Source organism: Balaenoptera borealis, assembly GCF_965194805.1.
Source record: "Balaenoptera borealis genome assembly, chromosome: 17".
NCBI classification, from domain to species: Eukaryota; Metazoa; Chordata; class Mammalia; order Artiodactyla; family Balaenopteridae; genus Balaenoptera; species Balaenoptera borealis.
In genome coordinates this window covers 62,750,316-62,774,811 of record NC_138876.1, presented here as the reverse complement: position 1 = coordinate 62,774,811, position 24,496 = coordinate 62,750,316, and the positions used below count along the sequence as shown (strand labels likewise).

At 39.8% G+C, this 24,496-nt stretch overlaps 1 protein-coding gene across 5 annotated transcripts in view; it reads left to right on the top strand.

Moving 5' to 3' along the window:
* Window positions 1–24,496, top strand: part of ZFHX4 (zinc finger homeobox 4) — a 180,582-nt gene that overhangs the window by 151,679 nt on the left and 4,407 nt on the right. For all 5 annotated transcript variants that reach the window (XM_082363362.1, XM_082363358.1, XM_082363360.1 and 2 more), the window contains 5 exons: window positions 4,096–4,209; window positions 10,372–10,505; window positions 10,720–10,920; window positions 11,934–12,051; window positions 12,587–17,971. In XM_082363362.1, coding sequence (XP_082219488.1) covers window positions 4,096–4,209; window positions 10,372–10,505; window positions 10,720–10,920; window positions 11,934–12,051; window positions 12,587–17,971 — 5,952 coding nt within the window. The remainder of the gene's footprint in view (window positions 1–4,095; window positions 4,210–10,371; window positions 10,506–10,719; window positions 10,921–11,933; window positions 12,052–12,586; window positions 17,972–24,496) is intronic.

Sequence of the window (24,496 nt, the reverse complement as noted above, 5' to 3'; positions counted from 1 at the left end):
GTCCAGCAATCTGTGGTTTAACAAGTCTTCCAGGTGATTCTGGTACCGTAAAATTTGAGAACACTGTACTTGAGAGTTAAGTGCTAGGTGGGAAGTGAAGAAAGATGAGACCGGACTGGTAGACAAGGGCCGGCTATTCTTGCCCTGTACAGAAGACTGAGCTTTTTCTTTATGTGATGGCAGTCACTGAAAGATTTTAAGTAGAGAAGTCAAATTTAAGTAGATCATATACAGGATAAATTTGGAGGGAGTGGGGACTGGGCAGGGAGACAATGAAGGGGCCCAGGAAGGAATTCTTGTAAGCCAAGTATCTAGAATAGATGCTCCACAAAAAAAACTACAGATGTTTGAGTCACTAACCTCTGCTTCCTCTTTACACGGGCTTAAAAAGTATGTGGTGTTTTCCTTAGAAGACTCAGAGGGTTTCCAAACCCAAGTATAATAAAGCAATGGGAACCAAGCAAAACTGGTGTTCAGATCAGAGGCATGTCACTGAAGCCGATTTGCTTTGAAATTATATAATTTTGTAGAATAAATTGATAGTGATTTTCCAATCATTTTTTATTATTCAAAGGAAAATAAGCTACTCATTCAAACACTTTTCTTTTAAATATAGTTTATGTGTATGTGTAACTTATAAGATCATAAGTTAAGTGATAAGTTTTATCATAAGTATGATAAAAATGCTAGGGGAAGTTGACTGTACTGTACTTTTATAGTATATATGACTATAGTATTACTTTGTCTTCTTCCTATTATTTTGAAACGTTTCAAAATAGAAACGTTTTATCATTTATCTGAAAATTGGGAAGTTCTACTGGACCCTAATGTGCATTTAAGCATAACTACATTCATATCATAAAGCTTAACATATGAATACTATATTTTTTATTTTCCATGAAGCAAAAGAATAATTGAAATATAGACAGTGTGAATACAACAATATTATGAAATGCTATAATACTTTCATTATTATTACATGTAACATGTTGAAGAAATGTATCGATGAAAATGAAAACTGCTTTAGCATCTTTGGGAATTTTATGTAATTTAGTATCCTTATTTTGGAATTTTACGTAATTTCCCTCAGTTCTAAGACATCCCTTTAATACATTTAATGTCATACGCTGTTTTCCTTCTTTCATAAAATTTTCTTCCTTTTTTCATGAGCATCTTACATTTTATGGCATTTTACAGTTGATGAAATGTGGTACTTGAAAATTATTCAATAGAATGTAGCCAACTCTTGCCCTTAACCCCAAATCCAACCTACAAGGTTTTCTAGAGAAAGTGGTTTCTCCATGTGAATACTCTTGACTCTAAAGCCTATTTATAAAATGAATGTCAAATTTATTTCAAAAACTCTCTTTAAGAATGAAAGTGACTTTTTACTTCTGACTTGCAGGAAACTTTATGGTGTACATAAGTTACCCTTTGATTCTTTTTTTACGTGATTAAAAATTCGCCAAGTTCTATGGCTCCAAAGAGCGTACCTGTAATAAACAGCTTTCGCCTTCAAAACCACAAAACAGGTCTGAATTGCTGGAGCATTAGAGCTAATTGCCTGCCTACTTCAAAGGAAGAACAAGAAAAGTGTGGGGAGTGACAGAAGCAGAGGGAATGCCAGCAATTCCACCTCTGGAGGTTATGAGCTGTGGCTTGGAGGAGCCCGGCAAAGTTATGGCCTCAGAACTGCTGTTTGCGATTAAGTTGATGGGGAGAGTCTATCCCACAATCTCTCCCTGCTGCTGACACAGAGTCTTTGTTCGCATTCAGATTTCTCAAACTGTTGCCAGGGTCAGGCTGAGGTCAGACACCACAGTGATGTATAGAAGAACTTGTCTGGGAATTTCTCTCACACTTAAGACACATACCAGAAAAATGAAGAAGAGGATCCTGCAAAAACTGTCTGATGAGACGCAGATGATACTGTAGTTTTCCTTTTCGTACCTTCATAATCTTCGTTTTCTTCTCCTGACGCACAATGTTTTATGAACATGAGATGCGATAGCCCTTACAGTTTTCTGTCCCCTCCAGATAAGGACATTCAGTAGCACTCTGACGCTTCATTTTCCCGCCCTGGGGGAGAAGTCCAGTAAATCTACTCCAAGAAGTCTCGCATCCCTTCCCCGGGATGAGCTGAGCAGTAATTGCCACGGGCCGTCTGTAGGTCGCGGGCCTGACTCTGGATGTCACGTCACGTGTGTGGATTTGGCGGGGACACAGCCTGATCTAGTCATGATCTCAGCCTCCCAGCCTCCCAGACTGAGCCAGGCCGCTGTCCCCACCCAGCCTGGCCCCCTGATGGGAGGGGGGAGCCTGGGTTTGATCAGTGATTATCACCGACAGGTGAAAGCAGGCTACAGCCGGGAGGAGGGTTGATTCTTTCTTCTTCAAGTACAGTTTCCACATGTATTGAAAGGGAAGCTGCCCCCAAAACCCTCTGATGACCCACCCCTCCCCAAGGACCTCCCCTCTGCTTTTGTGCAGTGGCAAAGTGCAAATATGGAATCAAGAGATTTGTATGGTGCCTTTGAGGACTTAACAGTCGAAACAAACTCCGGTTTCAAATGTATTAAGCGTCCTTGTTTTCCCCTTAGTTTTTTTTGGAGTTTCCCCCATTGAGCCCAGAACTGGCCCCCCTCTGTTGTTTCCTGCTCTCATGGTTGTAGAGCATGGCTGGCAAGTGAGGCACTAAATAGCAATTTTTTCTTTTTTTTTTTTGGTGCTCAGCTGCTACGTATGACAGTGGATATTTCATTCTGCTGTCAGAACGTTATTAAAAAAACATGGGGTGTGGAGAGGGCCATGATTTCCCCTTTCAATCACTACAGCATTTGCAATGAAAATTTTATGCAGTGTGTAATTTTCAGTTAATGCTTGACACTTAAAATGTCCGGAGCTGCGTTTTGTACGGTTCTTGAAGGGTTAATTGTATCATGTTCTCTGCATAAAAGCTCTGCTTATCAAAAGCAAATAGAAGAGTGTATGCAAATGGGTGTCGATGACCTTTTGCCTTTCCAGGGTTAATTTATATGGTCATTAAAGATTTTATGAAATTGAGTAGCCTGGTGTTTCTAATCCCATTTTACCTTCTTCTCCTAATTTATGTAATTCCTACCTGAACAGGGAAATATGATTTTTATTTTTTGTGCCGCAATGAAAACAGCATGCCATGCTGTGGGGAGTTGTGAGTCTGGTTATCTGGCATTACTCAGATTGCTAAAAATTCATTAAAATGTGACATCAGCACAGTGAGAGACAAATGATCGCAGGATGAAAGAGAACAGTGGGCCTTTCACGGATTAGTGCTACACAGACCCAGCATAGAGGCTAACTGCATAAACAGATTAATCCACCAGCAGCGGCATAGCTAAGATTTACAGAATAATTAAATAGGGTTGAGTTACTATGAGGATTTCCATGTAATCTAGCTGGTGTGAAACCCGTGAATGAGGTGTGGGGTGACGCGGTTGTCATAGAAGTATACCTTCTTCTGTCCTACGCCCTGTATAGCTCCCCCTATAGAAAAAAATAAAATAAAATCCCAGTGTAACTGAAGTTTTGAGATCTTACTCTGACAAATTCCAAAGAATTCCTCTGGGGTCTAAGGGCTGAAAGGCAGGAGTAACACCTGTCTTACATTTAACCCGTCATTATCACATTATTGAACTAAGACATTTTTCTGAGAATTCGGTTCCTTCTGCCGTTTATCCAAATCCATGCAGCAGTGGGTTCATGCAGCTTAGAAGGTTCTACTATTGAAATTACAAAATTGCCTTACATCCATTTTTCAATCTTTTCTATCTTAAACTGTATTTCTTTGAAAAGATTTCTTTTAATTTAGTACAGGCACATTTTCTCAATGGATAATAAAAGAAGTTGCTTGAGATTAAAAACTAACAAAACAAAACCTGCATTGGTATAGCCAGCAGGTTCTAATAGTGGCTTTTACTAAATTCATGGTCTTTTTTGAGAATGAATGTCTGCAAATGATTCATAAATAACAAAGTTCTTAAATGGTCACATAGTTTATTTTCATGTGTGTTTTTCTAGGGTTTTCCATCCAACTGACTAGTCTGTCTTTCTTAACAGAAGAACAAAGTGAGGAGGCAGAAGGAGCTATTAAACCTACAGCCGGGGCTGAGGATGATGAGAAAGACACAAGTGAGAGAGACAATGAAGGCAAAAACTCTAATAAAGACTCTGGTAAGATGCTAGAATCTTTCACCTTTCCTTCCCCCACCTCCATTCCCTGCAATCTGCTCTTCCTTCACTGCCCCCCCCCAAAGCTTATTAAAAGCTTTTATTCATTTTAAACTGTCTGAACATTCCCACTACTATTCATTGCATGTGCATTTTGCATGTGATTTCTATCAGTAGCCTCCCATTGACCTATTTTTAATCATAACCATCTGACAGAATAGATGTGGATAAGTTGAAGAATATTGCAGGACGACCAGCGAGATTATTTTTTAATCAAATCAGTTTGTGTGCTTGTAATTTTTTAAGCGCCTTTCATTAATCTTAGCTATACTTGTGATTCCTCTGATGGCATATTAATTTTTCATAAGCACAGGATTAGATATCACTTGAACTTTTTCATTCAATCACATGCGCCGCCCCCCCTCCCCAAACCACATAACCTTAAAAATAAATGTTATTTTTCCTTGCTTTTTTACAAGTTACACTCAGGAATTTGCCCTTTTTAAGGGCATCTATTTGAGGCATTTCAAACAAAATCCAGTGAAAAAGTTTACAGATGATTCAGCCTAAGAAGAGGAAATATCATTGAGAAGGGATTAGATGCTGGGTAATTTTGATCTTCTAGAATAGACAAATCCCAGTAATGAAAGCTACTGTCTTTGAAAACAAACCTTCGTGTCATGACATTTACTTGTGCACAAACAAACCCTAGGCCAGCATCTGGTGTGGATACCTAAGGCTTTTTCTGTGTTTGATTTGGCAAATATATGACTTCATCCATGCTTTGTATGTATGAGATGGAAATCTATGGTCCCAATGAATATTACATTGGCTACTTTTGCTGCACGCTATACCTAGTTTTATTATGTTGGACTCATTGAAGCAGAAGAAGTGCTGAAACGCGTTCAAGCCTATTAGTTTCAGGTAGTCATCTATCTTTTCCTTGAATTCCAATGACAACCGCATCTAAGGAAGCTTGTTTTCACTGTGAAGACATTGGGTTGTGCAGAAAATATCATTTTCACTTGCAAGTTTATTTAAACCTGAATTATCCCATATTTGTGGTTCAGTCTTTGCATATCTAAGTTTTCCATTCCCTTCAAAAATTATTTGAAGGGTCTCCCTGATACCCACCCCACACCATTCAATGCTGAATTTCTCTCTGGAGTCCAGTGAGAAGAGTGCCATTTAAATTTGCTTCTAGGATATAGTGGCTAACATATGATTCTAATTTGATTTAAACAAAGAAGATCTAAGGTTGGTTTTGAGCCTAAAGCAATGTAAAAAAAAAAAAAAAAAAAAAAAAAAGATGCCCTAGCTGTATATTAATACAGTTCCTGAGGTCACTGACAAGGAATTTGAAGTACCTTGTGATCAGTTAAGGTCAAGGGGAGTGCCATTTAAGCTTCATTTGAAAAGAATTGGCAATAGCAAGGAAGTCCGTTTAGGTCTAGGATGGACCTCATCAAGGCTAGCTGATGGACTGCTTCTGGGAGGGCAGGATTCTGCTGCCTTCAGTGGTGATTTTCTCACAGCAATGCCAAAAGAGATTGCAGACCATACACCCACCCAACCCCATTCTTCAGAAGAATGTGTAAAACACACAGGACATTGGTGTTCGTTGAGTGTTCACGTAATACATAGGAATGTGACATTTTGCTTGGTTTTAAGTAACTAATACCTTGTAAAGGATGCGTTGTGGGAATCTCTTGAAAATGGCTCCAGTCTCACCAGTGAGGCAAGAGTCTTACTTGGAACATACCACAGATGCAAGGGCTCTATCTCCAGCAGCCCGGTTTACTGCTCTACATAAATAATGGGCTCAATCACCCCCTAACGGCCTGATGAGTTATCGTCCTTTCTTGGGCATCTAATTGTACCATCTAGACAGGACTCGGCATGTGAGAGGATACAGACCATTGGATAATGATAGTTTTCTAAAACACATCTTTATCCCTGTAGAAATGCCTCCCCAACTACATCTGTAGGGATAAAAATGGGCTTTCGTACCAACTCAGAGCAATTACTGAGAGGCAAATATTTAGCCTTGAAACCTCTCAGACACCAAGACAGTTATTACTGACAACTAACATGAACTTTTAACAAAGTTTTCTGCTTTCTACATTGAATCTGATTAGCTGAAAAAATTATTACATGGATTTTTTTCCTTGTAAGTGTTTCTGATGACTGAATGAGCACTTATGTATGTATTGGTTTTCTTCCTGATGTCAGTTATAAATGTCAAAAATACTGGCAAATTTATAAGTTAATCACTATCTTAATGTGTTAGATGGGAAAACGGTCTGACCCCACTTTAACACAGAATTTTTTAGACAGGAAGGAATTAACACATGTTAGGAAGATGGTGTTTGTATAAGCTGTTGTACTGTGTTGCTGACATTAATCTCTAGGACTAGAGCTTTCAAAATGAGACTTGGCAATATGCAAGTTATATTTGTTGAATATTCATTCATAATAGAAAAGCCTCCTAATGCCTCATTTATATTGTCATTTAAATCTAGTGCCACTTTAGATTAATTATAATCCAAATTATAGCTCTGTGCACTACAAGAATTAATATAGAGTTTATCCAGATTAATATATTTGCATTGAAAATGTAATATGTCTCTGCCATGGCTAAGGGGACCACTTTTTAATAAGGGAGTAAACATGAGGAAAGATGGAAATTAACCTTCATTATTGCAATTAAAATTATCCTTTCATTCTAGTCTCATTAGAAAAAATACTGTACCGGTAATTATAATTTAGGCTTATTTGGAGTTGAATAACATCTTCTGTTATATCCAAGTTTTATAGTATTCAAACTTTACCAAATACATTGATTCATAAATAATAACTCAGCATTTTGTTATTTTTTTCAAGATTTGCTTTGAGTACACATGTGTTATTGGATTTTCCTCACTTGTTATAAACCATTTTACAACCTTCTGTATTTTAGGGATTGAAAATTTATTAAGTAGGCAGCATCTGAATTGAAATGAATTATGTCATTTTTATATTAGTAATCTCATGCAAGTTATATAATCCCATAACTGACAGATAATCATTGGCTCATCTATTTGGCAGTCCTTATTTGTAATTAGGCTTCATGTTTTAGTTAAAAATGCATTAAAATTACATTTTTTTTGAGGATAGTGTGATGGCCTTAATAATACAAAATGAATTATGATCTCATTTCAAAATTTTGTCTAAGGCAACAAACAGTGTTTATTTCAAGTAAAGTTGTAAACATAAACTATGAATAATCAGAAAACTTAAAACCTTCCTAAAATTAATTGGCCTTTACTTAATATATTTCTAGGATAAAACAATTCAGAGAAAGACCCCAGAGTTGATTTCCTATAATTTACCAGGGAGGCCGTAAAACCTGAGATGGTTCCCCTTTGAGTAGAAGAGGCATGCATGCATAAAATATAATGTCCCTCATTTTTGCAAGTAATCCTGGTGACCTGTTTTATCTTCAAGAGTCTGTTTTTGTCATATGTTATTGCATCTTAGCATTCTCTGCTGCTGCTTCTTATCAGTGACATGCACTTCTGGGGTGCCTAGCTAGAGTTAGGGGGTCTAGACTTTATTTATAACTTCTTCTCAATTTAAAATAAGATGGTCTTTAGGAAGTTCCTAGCTTACATCAAGATCATGGTTTAATTAACTAAGTTAATTAGCCAAAAATTCTCGAAGCTGACACATATATTGGGTGGAATACTATATCCAACAGTTATTTCAATGGCTATGAAATAGTGACCCTAAAATTTAACTCTTTTCTTGATGCAGCATGAATGTCCCTAAATTCAAAAGCAATTATATTCTTGATGATATTAACGTACATAAAAATAATATGGATTAATTATATCAAATATGTACACCAGTGTAAAGTCTTAGTAAAATGTTTCAAACCTTGAAATCAGTGTTTTCGTAAGCATAAGGTATATGCTTACAAAAATAAGGCCATACTTATACATTTAATAGATTCAGAAGTTTCTGGAAGGTTTATTCTGTTTTTGATGTTCCTAAGGCCTGCAAGCAACAAGAGTTGTGGAAATTCTCTTTTACCTTGTGTGTGACAGTCTTTGATACCATAGGGAACTGGACCAATTTATTATTTGGTCATGTCTGATTCTCTCATGTACACAAAAGAATGAAAGGGGAATATGACATAGTATTATTTTCTTAAGGAAGCATATTATTACTCACTATTGGGGAACTTTTGAAGAAAAATCTTCCAGTCTCACAGGAAAAAAGCAGCTGATAGACATTTGCTGACTTAAATGACAATCATTTTCTACAACTTGATCTGACACCTGAATCAGTAAATTTTATTTGGAAATTTTATATATCATATTGTTTTCTTAAGTGTTTATTTTTAACACTTTAAAAATGATAGCACAAAATATATTCTGCTTTGAGAATTTTGCTTTAGATGAAAGATATCTTTTTGATACCAGAATTAATTATGAAATAAACATTCCTGTTTTTGACATATCTTTGGATATCAAATACTTGGATATTGTTTAATCAATGTAATAAAATTCTTTTGTTTATCTCAGATTTAAGTTCATCCAAATACGATAAATTATTTTTTCAAATATCTAGAAAGAATCTAAATTTCTCTAAGATATCTGTATATATAGGACAAATATACCAATTCAAATAAAATCTAGTGTTTGTAAATCTAGAAATCAGTAGCAGTGCAATTGGTTTGGAAATGTAACACTAATTCTGTACCTACCACAAACCCCAAGGGAATAAAATTATTGTCATTATGTCATTTAAATTCTAGTTTAATTTTGGTCTCCTCAGAGTCAGATTTGCTTTTAAATTTCTCTCAGAGTTTGGAATTCCTAAAATTATTTATATGGTACAAAACATGCATCTCCGTCCAGGAGAGAAAAAGAATGTATTTTTTGGTTCATTTTTACTTTGTTTCCAAAACAGCCTTGACCTTATTTTTAAATTAAAACTGGGTTATTTTGCAATAAGGTATAATTTGTTCATTTATATGAACCGTATGTGGATTGAAAAAAAATCAAGATAAATCTTCATGCACAGCATACAATCAGATTACGCCTAGACTCTATATTTACGCGGGGTCTGATAGCAATCAATGGTTTAGCTTCATTGCATTTCAAGATGTATTTGCACCCAGTTGTCCAGTGATAGTGTCCTCACCCTGGAAATAATTTAGTTGCAAATTGACTAGAAGATGGTGAAAATTGAAAGTTAAAATTAGAAATACTCATAATAAACAGCAGAAAAAAGGTCAGATGATGCCGCGCTATGATGAGATTGGAATGGCTGGTAAATGAGGTTTTGTGTTTGTCGTGAGATGTATGTGACATGCCTACCCAATGTCGCTGTAATATCCAGCCTCACAGAGGAGATTATCGGGAAAATTGATGCTGGAAAGAATTTTCTGTTAGATTGGGAAATTAGAATCACACTCTCTCCTTTGATGTGTGTGAGGCTTCTATACATTATGTTGCTCATCTGGGCAAAATTTTAAACCGTCTCTTAACACCGAATATTCAGATTAACCTCATAAAACAATTGTCTTCTTGATTTGGACTACAGTGTTATGTGCACAGCCAACTGCTGAAACATCTAAAGCAAAGAATAAATCACGAAAAAGCAGCAGTGGATATGTAATGTATAATTTTAAAATCCTACATTCACCACGTAAAAACATTGTTTTCATTTGTGAATTATAGCTAGTCAGCTCTTCTCAGAATTTTGAAATGTTTTCAGTGTCCCGGAATTTTAGAGAAGAGATAGGTAATTAAACGTTAGCAAAAATAATTATTTTCTAAGTTAGCATTTGCGAATGGGAGTAGATTTGCTTTAATGTGATAAAGCCGTACTGAGACACCAGAGAGCACGTGTTATTGATGAATCTTTCAAGGTCACCTACGGTTATCAAAATATGAGACAGGAGCACATTTTAAAATATATAAAGTCCACTTGGTTAGTGGACAAAAAGAAGTGCGATTTTTGTCTTTTGAGATTAGCATCGTATAAAAGTGCTTTTCTGGTTCTTTGGTGACTCAGTGGATTTAGAGCCAGAGATATTTGGAAAACATAATTTTTCTGATATCGACATTATTAGTCTTTTAAAATTGAGGTGTCCTATTCTTTTTTGGGAATCAGGAATAATCACACCGGAAAAGGAGCCAAAAGTCAGTGTGGCAGGGGTAACCCAGCCACTCCTGCTGGCAAAAGAAGAGGATGTGGCAACAAAAAGATCAAAACCTACAGAGGACAATAAATTCTGTCACGAGCAGGTAAATGTGTTTTCTTTTTCCCTTTACTGTGTAAACATGTTTTTTTTTTTTATTGCCCTTGATAATTTTAGAGCCTCCAAACCATTCCATGCTGTTGAAATGTATGTAGACACTATGATTGGCAAGGTAATTAACTCTTGGTGTGACTTCTAATGCTCTGAAGTCATCAAAATCCATTAACTAATAGTGACCATGTTTATTCAATATTTTCCAGTTCTATCAGTGTCCTTATTGTAACTACAATAGTAGGGACCAAAGTCGTATCCAGATGCACGTTCTGTCACAGCACTCAGTGCAGCCGGTCATCTGCTGTCCCCTCTGCCAGGACGTCCTCAGCAACAAAATGCACCTCCAGCTGCATCTGACGCATTTGCACAGTGTGTCTCCGGATTGTGTGGAGAAGCTGCTTATGACAGTAAGGATACCAAATGTTGATGCATATGTGACATAATCTCTGTAAAGGTATCAACATAAAATCTGCAATTATTGTTTGATAGAAATTTATTTCTTCTGTGTTGCATCAAGCTCTTACTGACTGTGTGGTAGGAATCCCAAGTAAAGGCCCATTTGTTGTCTCTCGTGCTTTGGAATCAACCCCAAATATGATACAAGGCACAGCTAATTCAATAACACAGATTTTGCAGCCTTCCTCTCATGCCTGTAATGTTAATCAAATGATTCATGTGGGTACCTTGAGTTTCATATTTTCTTGGCTATCATTTCTTGGTTACAAAAACTTTCAAACCATATTTCTTAATTTTTTTCAATTTTTGTTGGAGTATAGTTGATTTACAATATTGTGTTAGCTTCAGGTGTACAGCAAAGTGAATCCGTTATACATATACACATATCCACTCTTTTTTAGATTCTTTTCCCATATAGGCCATTACAGAGTATTGAGTAGAGTTCCCTGTGCTATACAGTAGGTCCTTATTAGTTATAAACCATATATTTTTTTTTTTTTAATGGCTGTGTTGGGTCTTCATCTCTGTGCGAGGGCTTTCTCCAGCTGTGGCAAGTGGGGGCCACTCTTCATCACGGTGCGCAGGCCTCTCATTATCTCGGCCTCTCTTGTTGCGGAGCGCAGGCTCAGTAATTGTGGCTCACAGGCCTAGTTGCTCCGCGGCATGTGGGATCTTCCCAGACCAGGGCTCGAACCCGTGACCCCTGCATCGGCAGGCAGATTCTCAACCACTGCGCCACCAGGGAAGCCCCTAAACCATATTTTTTAAAAAAGAAAAGAAGAATACTGCATCACAACAGCATTGATCCGAAATTTGAAGGGAGAGCATTGGCCTGTAAGAGTCACAGAATGTCCCTGCTTTGGTTGGAAAAATATAACTGGGATATGCTACTGACCAAGGGCAGATGTGATGGAGTCTGTGATTTCTGGGGTACCTTTGCCATGAGCCCCTTTGGTTTTCACAGGTGCCTGTCCCTGATGTAATGATGCCCAACAGCTTGCTACTGCCAGCAGCCACCTCTGAGAAGTCGGAGCGGGACACACCTGCAGCCATCGCAGCCGAGGGGGCCGGGAAATATTCAGGTATGCCAGCCTCTGACCAAGATCTGCGCAAGACACCCTCAGGGCCTTGCATCTGTGATGCTGGTCCAGCATTATTACTATCAAAGATTTTTTTTTGTTTTTAAAAAAAGCACAGGGGAAAAAAAGTATGGCATTTCCAAAAGCCATAGTTTCTAAGGCATATTTAATATCTGGTTATCTGTAAACTGCCCTTGGGGGACCTAAGTATCAATGACCAGGAATATTTCGTGTGTTCTAATTACTGAACACGACGGTTATGGCCCTTGCTATCACGCTGCTGGTAGCATACTATAATTACCCTTGACTTATCTTCTTCCCTATGCTGAAATTCCTTGAGGTCAGGGGTGATTTCTTATTCACCTTTATATCCCCAGGGCCCAGTATAGTGCTTGCCATATAGTAGTTGCTCGAATAAATATTTCTTCAGCGATTCAATTAAGCAGAAACCTTTAGAAGCTCCTACTTAACAATATTCATTGGCGTTTAAGCTGTAGACTTCCTTCCTATAAGCGATGTTTATGCTTTCTTGACACAGGCGAAAGTCCAATGGATGACAAAAGTATGGCGGGTCTTGACGATTCAAAGGCTGGTGTGGAAATAAAGAGTGAGGAGCAGAAACCAACTAAAGAACCCACAGAAGTGTCGGAATGGAATAAAAACAGCAGTAAGGATATGAAAATCTCCGACACACTGCAGGATCAATTAAGCGAACAGCAAAAAAGGCAACCACTCTCTGTTTCGGACCGCCATGTTTACAAGTATCGCTGTAACCATTGTAGCTTGGCTTTTAAGACTATGCAGAAGCTTCAGATACATTCCCAGTATCATGCGATTCGGGCCGCTACGATGTGTAACCTCTGCCAGCGTAGTTTCCGTACATTCCAGGCTTTAAAAAAACACTTGGAAGCAGGCCACCCCGAACTGAGTGAAGCTGAACTTCAACAGCTGTATGCCTCCTTGCCCGTGAATGGTGAACTGTGGGCTGAGAGTGAAACGATGGCCCAGGACGACCAGGCCCTAGAGCAGGAAATGGAGAGGGAGTACGAGGTGGACCATGAGGGGAAGGCAAGTCCAGCAGGAAGTGACAGTAGCTCTATTCCGGATGACATGGGCTCTGAACCAAAGCGGACCTTACCTTTTAGAAAAGGGCCAAATTTTACGATGGAAAAATTCCTCGATCCATCTCGCCCATATAAATGTACAGTGTGTAAAGAGTCGTTCACCCAAAAGAACATTCTCTTGGTCCATTATAATTCAGTGTCTCACCTGCATAAGTTGAAAAAGGTTTTGCAAGAAGCTTCCAGCCCCGTTCCTCAAGAAACCAACAGCAGCACAGATAACAAACCCTACAAGTGCAGCATCTGCAACGTTGCATACAGCCAAAGTTCGACCTTGGAAATCCACATGAGGTCCGTGCTCCACCAGACAAAGGCAAGGGCTGCAAAGCTGGAACCCAGCGGTCACGTGGCCGGCAGGCACGGCGTCGGAGCCAACGTTAATAGTCCCAGCCAAGGGATGTTAGAGTCCATGAGTTTAGCAGCAGTAAGCAGCAAAGATCCCCACTTAGATGCCAAAGAATTAAATAAAAAGCAAACTCCGGAATTAATGTCTGCTCAACCTACACATCACCCGCCGCAGTCACCAGCACAGCTTCAGCTGCAGCTGCAGCACGAGTTGCAACAGCAAGCTGCGTTCTTTCAGCCTCAGTTTCTCAACCCCGCCTTTCTGCCTCATTTTCCTATGACTCCGGAAGCGCTGCTGCAGTTTCAGCAGCCCCAGTTTCTCTTTCCATTCTACATCCCCGGGACGGAGTTCAGCTTGGGGCCAGATTTGGGCTTGCCGGGCTCTGCTGCCTTCGGAATGCCTGGCATGACCGGAGTGGCCGGGTCCTTGCTTGAAGACTTGAAGCAGCAGATTCAAACCCAGCATCACGTTGGCCAAACTCAACTCCAGATACTTCAGCAACAAGCACAGCAGTACCAAGCCATACAGCCCCAGCTGCAGTCTCAAAAGCCGCCGCCGCCGCAGCAGCAGCAGGCCAGCAAATTATTGAAACAAGAGCAAACCGCCACGGCCAGTGCCGACTGCCCCATCATGAAGGACATACCCTCTTACAAGGAGGCGGAAGAGGTTGCTGAAAAGCAAGACAAGCCAAAGCAAGAACTCGTTAGTGAAGGTGAAGGGCTCAAAGAAGGCAAAGATGGAAAGAAGCAAAAATCCTTGGAACCATCCATCCCACCGCCCCGAATCGCTTCAGGGGCCCGAGGAAATGCAGCCAAAGCGTTACTGGAAAACTTCGGTTTTGAACTGGTCATTCAGTATAATGAGAACAGGCAGAAGGTACAGAAGAAGGGCAAGAGTGGGGAAGGGGAAAGTACCGAGAAGCTGGAATGTGGAACGTGTGGGAAGTTGTTCTCCAATGTCCTTATTCTAAAGAGTCACCAAGAACACGTACACGGCCAGTTTTTTCCATATGGAGCGCTAGAAAAATTTGCTCGTCAATACAGGGAGGCCTATGATAAGCTTTATCCCATTTCGCCATCTTCCCCAGAAACGCCGCCGCCCCCGCCTCCGCCTCCGCCGCTGCCTCCAGCCCCTCCGCAGACTCCTTCCCTGGGGCCCGTGAAACTGCCAGGCGGGGTCTCCGCTCCGCTCCAAGCCCCACCGCCCACTCCCCCGCCGCCCCCTCCCCCACCGCCCCCTCCTCCCCCCCCTCCCCCACCGCCCCCTCCCCCATCCGCTCCCCCGCAGGTCCAGCTGCCCGTGTCCCTGGACCTTCCGCTCTTTCCTTCCATCATGATGCAGCCCGTGCAGCATCCTGCGCTTCCTCCCCAGCTCGCCCTGCAGCTGCCCCAGATGGACACTCTCTCGGCGGATCTCACCCAGCTCTGCCAGCAGCAGCTCGGGTTAGATCCCAATTTCCTAAGGCATTCTCAGTTCAAACGCCCACGGACAAGAATTACTGACGACCAGCTGAAAATCCTGAGGGCTTATTTTGACATCAATAATTCCCCGAGTGAAGAACAGATCCAAGAAATGGCAGAGAAATCGGGCCTCTCTCAAAAGGTTATCAAGCACTGGTTTCGAAACACGCTTTTTAAGGAGCGGCAGAGAAATAAAGATTCGCCCTACAACTTCAGTAACCCTCCCATAACAGTTTTGGAAGATATCAGAATCGACCCCCAGCCCTCCTCTTTAGAACATTACAAATCGGATGCATCCTTCAGTAAAAGGTCGTCGAGAACCAGGTTTACGGACTACCAGCTTAGGGTCCTTCAAGACTTTTTTGACACAAACGCTTACCCAAAAGATGACGAAATAGAACAGCTTTCTACCGTTCTCAATCTGCCTACCCGGGTTATTGTTGTATGGTTCCAGAATGCTCGTCAGAAGGCACGGAAGAGTTACGAGAATCAAGCAGAAGCTAAAGATAACGAAAAAAGAGAACTTACTAATGAGCGCTATATTCGAACGAGCAACATGCAGTACCAGTGTAAAAAGTGCAATGTGGTTTTCCCCAGGATCTTTGACTTGATTACGCATCAGAAAAAGCAGTGTTACAAGGATGAAGATGATGATGCCCAAGATGAGAGCCAAACCGAAGACTCCATGGACGCCACGGATCAGGTGGTGTACAAGCATTGCACAGTGTCTGGCCAAACGGAGGCACCCAAAAGCGCTCCTGCCCCGGCGGCAAGTTCTGGCTCTGGGACTAGCACCCCGCTGATTCCATCGCCCAAACCGGAACCGGAGAAGACGTCTCCAAAACCCGAATATCCCACGGAAAAGCCAAAGCAGAGTGACCCCTTGCCCCCTTCTCAAGGCACCAAACCAGCGCTGCTCTCAACATCCGCTTCCTCAGACCCGCCACCGGCCTCGGCCGCTCAGCCACAGGCACCAAAACAGCCCCAACTTATGGGAAGACCTCCCTCGGCCTCTCAAACCCCGGTCCCTTCCAGTCCGCTGCAGATTTCCATGACTTCTCTCCAGAACAGTCTACCTCCACAGTTACTACAGTACCAATGTGATCAGTGCACAGTTGCCTTCCCGACTCTGGAACTCTGGCAGGAGCACCAGCACATGCACTTCCTGGCTGCCCAGAACCAATTCCTTCACTCCCCGTTCTTGGAACGGCCCATGGACATGCCCTACATGATATTCGACCCCAACAATCCACTGATGACTGGACAGCTGCTGAGTGGTTCTCTCACACAGATGCCCCCTCAGACCACTTCGTCCCACCCCGCAGCCCAGGCCACAGTTGCTGCTTCCCTTAAAAGGAAACTGGATGATAAAGAAGACAATAACTGCAGTGAAAAGGAAGGCGGGAATAGCGGTGAAGACCAACACCGTGATAAACGCTTGAGAACCACCATCACCCCTGAACAACTGGAAATTCTCTATGAAAAATACTTATTGGATTCCAATCCTACCCGGAAAATGCTTGATCATATTGCACGCGAAGTGGGGCTCAAGAAAAGAGTCGTGCAAGTCTGGTTCCAGAACACGCGAGCGCGAGAGAGGAAAGGCCAGTTCCGGGCAGTGGGTCCAGCCCAGTCTCATAAACGGTGTCCCTTTTGCCGAGCCCTGTTTAAGGCGAAGTCAGCCTTAGAGAGCCACATTCGCTCCCGGCACTGGAATGAAGGAAAGCAGGCAGGTTACAGCTTGCCACCAAGCCCTTTAATATCAACAGAAGATGGGGGAGAAAGCCCGCAGAAATACATTTATTTTGATTATCCATCTCTGCCATTAACTAAAATTGATCTCTCAAGTGAGAATGAATTGGCTTCTACGGTGTCAACACCTGTTAGCAAAACAGCAGAGCTGTCGCCGAAGAATCTTTTAAGCCCTTCTTCTTTTAAAGCAGAATGTTCTGAGGATGTCGAGAATTTAAACGCCCCTCCTGCTGAGGCTGGGTATGATCAAAATAAAACTGACTTTGATGAGACTTCGTCAATTAATACAGCGATCAGTGACGCCACCACCGGAGATGAGGGAAACGGAGAAATGGAAAGCACCACGGGAAGTTCTGGAGATGTGAAGCCAGCTTTATCTCCTAAAGAGCCCAAAACTCTCGACACTTTGCCAAAAACAGCAACCCCACCCACCACGGAGGTCTGTGATGAAAAATTTCTCTTTTCTCTCACGAGTCCCTCAATACCTTTCAACGATAAAGATGGTGACCATGACCAAAGCTTTTATATCACGGATGACCCGGATGACACGGCTGACCGCAGTGAAACGTCCAGCATAGCTGACCCGAGTTCTCCAAATCCATTTGGATCCAGCAATCCTTTCAAATCCAAAAGTAACGATCGACCAGGTCACAAGCGTTTCAGAACCCAGATGAGCAATCTTCAACTCAAGGTTCTCAAGGCTTGCTTTAGTGACTACCGAACTCCGACCATGCAAGAATGCGAAATGCTAGGGAATGAGATTGGTCTGCCCAAGCGCGTGGTCCAGGTGTGGTTCCAGAATGCAAGGGCAAAGGAAAAGAAATTTAAAATTAACATAGGGAAGCCTTTCATGGTCAATCAGAGTGGCACGGAAGGCACCAAACCAGAGTGTACCCTCTGTGGGGTGAAGTACTCCGCCCGCTTGTCCATCAGAGATCATATTTTCTCCAAACAGCACATTTCAAAAGTGAGGGAGACCGTCGGGAGTCAGCTTGATCGGGAGAAAGATTACTTGGCTCCGACGACCGTTCGACAGCTGATGGCGCAGCAAGAACTTGACCGTATAAAGAAAGCTTCGGATGTGCTGGGCTTAGCGGTACAGCAGCCGGGCATGATGGACAGCGGCCCCCTTCATGGCATCAGTCTGCCAGCGGCCTATCCAGGACTCCCCGGCCTCCCCCCAGTCCTTCTCCCTGGCATGAACGGTCCATCCTCCTTGCCTGGATTTCCACAAAATTCAAACAGTAAGTCATTTCAAGGAGAGTCTGTCTAATTAATTAAATAATATTAGGCAGCCAATGACACGTAACCAAGAACAGGGTATGTTGGATCTCTTTTCATTTCAGTAAGTGAAACCATGATGTTATTTGAAATATATATTTTAGTGGCTAAGGTTAATAACCAGGAAATAAGCCAACCTGAACGTATGCAGAAAAACAAAGACAAGGTAGATCAGAGTCTCAGAAATATATTATTTATGTCATTATATCTTTATATTTTAGGAACTTTCCTTTAATATACTCATTTCAAAACTGATTTCAAATGGCATTTCAGCACAGGCACGTGGCACAAAATTTGGTATACATATTAAGAAAGTGAAGCATTCAGTAATACATTCATCGGTTTCCTAATTTATGTTATTTCCAAGAGACACTGATTTTTTTTTTGTTTGTTTGTTTTTGGTTTTGTACTTTTTGGGGTTGTTTTTCCCCCTTAAATGCCAGGAAGTTCAAAAGCTAAGGGCCTTCTAGCCACAGGAAATCCCCCGCATTACACCTAGCAGGTAATAAAGCCTATATATGTAAAGTTTAACTACTAAAAATATGACTTCTGTGATAATTTGTAACTTAGCATTGCTATACGATTTTGCTTTTAGTAGCATTCATTTTGTTACTTGTTATTTATGTAAATTTAAAACCTTAAAAATACATTTATATTACTCCATGCCTTTCTACCACCACCCCTAGCCTAGATTTATAATAAAGACAGACCAAAATGGTAAAACTGTTTGAGGCAATCCCCGATGAAGAATCCAATTCTGTGTTTATCAAGAGAAATGCAATTTGTACAGTTTAGGTTTTGTGAGTAAGTATAGGCATCCAATTATCTTAGGCTGAAAAAAATTGAAGATCGTGTGCTAGGTGTTCATGTAGCTATACATATAACACAAGTTGTATATTATCCAAAATGGAAAAAAAAAAAAGATTCTAGTGTCTTCTTTAAAGTAAGTTTTATTTTCCAAATTAACAGTACATTTTAAAAAAATTTTTACAAGAAAATTATGACATTCCAAAGAGACATCTAGAATGAACTAATTACATTTATCTGGAAAGTTTCCCAAAACACAAAAGGAAAGCTTTTTTTCATTTTCCAAATTGGACTTTTACATAAATTTCAAACTTTTCAATTTCATCCTTCTCTTATGGCGATTTACATTTTAATGTGACTCTGGAAGATATTCCCATATTAACTTTTATTTTGGGAGACATGAAAACAATGATATCAAATGACCGCTTGGCTACTGCTAGCTCATCTGATTGGTTCCCTGTCCAGAATGACTTGTTGGCATTAGAGAGAAGCAGAATGAATCTGCACATATAAAGAGTTTTACCAAGAAAATTTCTGCGAGATCCTTTCCTTTAACTATCACACCACCTACCTTCCCCTGCCCGCCTATGAATGTATTAGTCTTCTAGTCTCACTTTATATATCACTGTAATTATTAACTGACATCTGGAAAAATGTCTTATGTAGAAAGACTCCTGTGGTCAGTTACATAAAATAGAGCTTTTCCACATAATGTCTAATGTGGAAAAATTCCATGAGCACTTATCTATAAACTTTATAATTATGTAAAATAGAATAAAATTTGATATTTACAATGGGCTAAGTACAGTTCAAGTATCTGTGCCTTTAATCTACAAGTCAGCTTTGATTGATGATCCGATGTAGTCACCCCACTAAGTGGTGGTCAGAACATCTTGTTTTTCTCTCCACTGGATCAGAAGGCCTTTGCTTGGACAACAGGTCCTTCCCTGACTACCCTTCTGGTTTGTCACTCTGAAACTGGTACCCTGAGGGCCTGTACGAGAGAAAGCCAGGAGGGAGGAGAGAGAAGATGTTTATGAAATACGGAAACAACCTAACCTTTCTCCTCATTCTACACACCATAAATATAATTTACATTCTCCCCCTGAAATATGAGCCCTTTTTATAACTCTCAGAATTGTGGGAAGATGTTAGAGGCAGGCCCTCCTCAGAGAGCACTATTTTTAAATGCATCGGGTACTGAGGGCACCACGTATCTGCTGCTTCATTAAATCATGGACCAAAACAGACTGGAGAGTGTTATAAAGAGAAAAGGTCCAGGAACATACCTACTGGAATTTGCAATTTGTCTTGAATTAGTTCTTTGTTTGTGAAGGAATTTAAACATTAGCACAGCAGAGCTATCAGCAGGATCCCATCTGAGAGCCTGAATTCCCACACTTCCAGCTCACATCTTTTTTAGGTTAATTGATCTGTGGTGGGTAATGCTGAATATTTTAATCATCTCATGGAGTAGAGCTGTGGTTCTCCATCTTTCTATCAGCATCTTTCTACTGTATTATGTTTTCATCAAACAAATATCTCCATTGCTCTATGGAAGAAATAGACAGACCAGCTAGGTGAAATAAAAGAAGAAAATTGCTTCATAAGTAAAATATTTCTGTATCTCTCACATGCCCTGGGCTCTTGTAACAGTTTGTTATCTATATGAATAAACTTTGACCATACGATGTGTTCACCTTGGTCCCATTTTAATGGGATTTAGTTATGGAAAAGGCTTCATTTTAAAGACACCCCCATCCCTTTGAAGGTAGATCTCAAGGTTTTGTTCCTAAGAAAATCGCTAAAAAGGGACTCCATTGAATGAGATATGCCGTAAAGTAAGTAATAAGTCTGATTCCGAAGGCTACACCCCAAAATTGACTTAATTGCAGTGTACATGTTCAGTTTTAGCATTTATCAACCTCTAAATTTCCTGATTTAAATACCCATTTTATTCCTTTTTTGGTGGAATTCCTGTTCTGTTTTAGCAGCTTTAATTCTCATAAAACCTCCTTACCATACTTCCAAGAAATCTTCAAATTATTTAGTCTTTCAAGATCACAAAGAAAACCCTTTGAAGAGTAATATCCATCATGTGTGCCTGCTTTCTGAACAATGACTTAGCCCTGTGTTCAGTATCACTACTTACTATCATTCATGTTTGATAAAATAAATTATTTTCTGCTAAAAAATTTTTCCACAATTGTCTTTTTCTATCATGATCATATGCAAAAAGGGAAAGTGACAATAGAAAATCACATGCCTGTACACCTGGAAAAAGTTAGAAACCTTTAAATTTACATTTTATCCTTTAGGATGTTAGTTTCTTTTGGCACTTTCCTCAAGATGACTAGGAAAATAACTTGATTTTCTATTTTTAAGGTATTTACTTTATGGTTTTAAGCAGTGTCTGATTTTTATATGTTCCATTAGTCTTTGGAAATACTGCCTAACCCAATTTCCTTAAATGGAACTTTAGAACATGGCTTTTGCATTTTTCTCATACTTCAGTGTAATTTACTAGCATTTTTGGGGTAAATCTAGATAAGAGTACTTTAATAATTTTAGCACAATTGTCTTTGGCCCATGTACTTAATTAGTTTCATTTTTCACCTCAATAGTAAATTTTTTCCTCTGGAACACCTAGATCAAAGCAACTTGGGGAAAAGACACTACATCTACGTTCATGGTGAGACAGGCATTTTCTTCTGAAAAGCATTCCTTTTGGGAATAGGCAGCTGTTTCAGGAAAACAAAACCAAATAAAATGATGGCAAAAACTTTCATCTCTCTGTGAAATTTCAGAGAATTGGAGCAGGAATTAGGGAACAGGAAAGAATGTATCTTTGTAGTTACCACCACTTATTTTGCATCCTGATTACTGTTCAGTTTTTCTCTTCTATATGTGGTTTTCATATATTAGTTGACTACTGAACTTTTGACTGCAAACTTCTACAAGTTTATGTCTTTTATTAGTAGACCCAATGTACATTATTCATTATCCTTAATCTGTATCTTTTTTCCTAAAATTTTTACTTAACAGCTGATTATTTAAGTCAGCTTACTCCTCAAGATGCTGAATTCTTAAAAATTTCTGGTAGTTTTTAACTATAGTAGTTAGGATTCCTATGGCAGTCTTCTAAAATTTTTCATTACTTCATTATATGACCTCTAGATAGGAATTTGTAGACCTCATCTGATGGGAAAGCCTGAGTCAACAGCTATTGATCTACTTGCTTTCTAACTAACACTGCTATTTTTTTAAATCTTAAGTTCCTTAAAATTTCTCTTGCCTTAAATTCTCACGTCAGAGAGATAGGTGAGCCAGCAATTTCTTTAGACTTAGGGGGAAAAGCACTTAGGTGGAAGAGGGTGCAATTATTGAGTATGAAGTCTAGATGTACTAGACCCAGAAATAAAGTAGGCTTTATGAGTAGGCAAAAGAAGCTGGCTACCAACATAATATCATTCTGACAATGCAAGGAAGGATCTTCTGTCCTTAGTAAAACTTCTTCCGCCTGAATCACTCAAGCCTGAAATTCTGTAATTAGGTATTAATTCTTCTGACATTATCTTCTGTTAAATGGAAAGTAACATAGAATATCATGAAATCAGAATATCATAGCAGAAGAAACCTCAAATTATTGAATCTAGTATATATTGATCCTTTTCAAAAATAGGTGTATTTATATCTCTGGTTTTTTTCTTGCAAATAAAATTTTATAGAGAGGCAAGTGGAAAGAAGATCAAGATACCAGGCATCATAGTGTAGGAATAAAGGCAAGGGAGTTGTTGGTTTGGGCCCCCAAAAGCAACTCCATTACTTCACAGTTTTGGGCTGTGTCTAAGTCCCATGGAATCTGAGAAGTCTAACATTCTAAATTGGATTAAAATCCAGGAATTTACTGATTCATTCCTACCATACCCCTGCCAATCTTAAGCCCTTTTCATTTAAATTTATTTTGAATGTGTCATCCATTCTTCTGTAAAATGTAGATACTTGCTATCAGTTTCTCCTGGAAATACAATGTTATTATTTTCAAGGATTGCTTTTTTCATTTTTAATATTCCAACTGTTTAACATTTGAAATTGATTCAATCAGACAGGAAGATGAATTTGAGTGGCAGCTATAAAATTTAGTTTCCCCACCTCCATATCTACCATCGAGTTGTATATTTCTGTCTATCAAGTCACTTCACAGCTCTGGGACTCAATTTTCTTAAAAACATGGAATTTTTCGCATCTGTCCCTACTTACTGTTGAGGATATTGGAAGACTATTCTCGAACATGATGGATATTCCTTAGAAACTATTATTAATACAACTACAGAAATTATTTCAAAGCAGATCAGAGAAGAGTTGGGTGTGGTAAGGTTAAAAAGAAGAGCAGCCAGTAATAAGCTAGGCTAATAGATGGTAATATGATAATGATTGGGGTCAAGTTGAGAGTGATGTTGAGGACTTGAGAGTATCTTGAGTGCTAAGCCTAAGACAAGGTTTCTCAGCTGGATAAAGACCAATTAAGAAACTAAAGTTCTTTTTCTAGCTAAGGAAACGTGTTTTTGTGTCACTTGTTTTTCATTTTTTTTTCCACACCCAAATGTTGCATTTAGCCTAGAAATAAGACCTTAGCCAATATTTAAAAGATGGTTTTCTCCACAGCTATGCACTAATAACTGAATCTTCATTTACCTTCTCCTAGTTAATTCTTCCATCAACCCATCAGGCCTCCATCATGGTCCTTGTCTCAGTCTTTTGGTAGCAAGCCTTCCCTCGTTCAGGAACGAACCACCACCCAATTAGGTTTCCAGTCTGTTCCTCTTTCAATCAACTATATTTGCCTCTAAAAAACAGACTCAGGAAAAGCACAGACTTTTACAATTCCCTTTTCTATCCTGAGCTGTCTTTTAGTTTCTCCCCCAACTATACAATGCCTAAAAATGGCTTTGTAATAGGTTCTTACCAGCCACTGCATTAGATTGAGTACTTGAAATCCGGCAAAGATCTCTTCCATTTCAATACGAGTCACACTGTACCCCACATGTGTCTGCCTACTGAGCATTTAGGTTCCCTCCTCTAATGAGTTGAGAATCGTTTTTGCCTGCTACAAGCAAACCTGGAAGAAGCATGTTTTGGGGGTGATGAAGTTGTGTGTTAACACATTCAATTCCTATCAAATACTCTTAGCCAAAGTGTCAGGATGATAATGAGAGCTAACCCTGCACCCTTGACACTGCAATCAGGCCTCACCATGCTCGGTGCTAGTAAAGAAGAGCCGTGACTTCACTGTTAGTTGTTTTTTGGTGTCTTCAGTGGACACTTACTGTTGCTATTTAATTAGCTTATCACCTTCTATATTCAGGGCAAAGGTATTTTTCTACCGGAACTTAGGCAGACAGGTTTCATTTTAGGTGCTACCTAATTATTTTTAGTGAACGCGGTAATTATCAGACTGCTCCAATGAAGGACGAGTGAGTCTGCCTTCCCAGAGGTACAGTAAAAACTGGTTAAAATGAAGAACAGAGGAGGAATCTTACAAAGTGTATCAATTAGAAGTACCCACTGCTGTTCACCAGGATGTTTTTTTTTTTCTAACCGACTGGCTGTCATATGATGGGAGCCTTTTGTTTTCTGAGTAAAATCTTGCTCAACTGTGTAGTTTCCATTTCTGAGAGTCA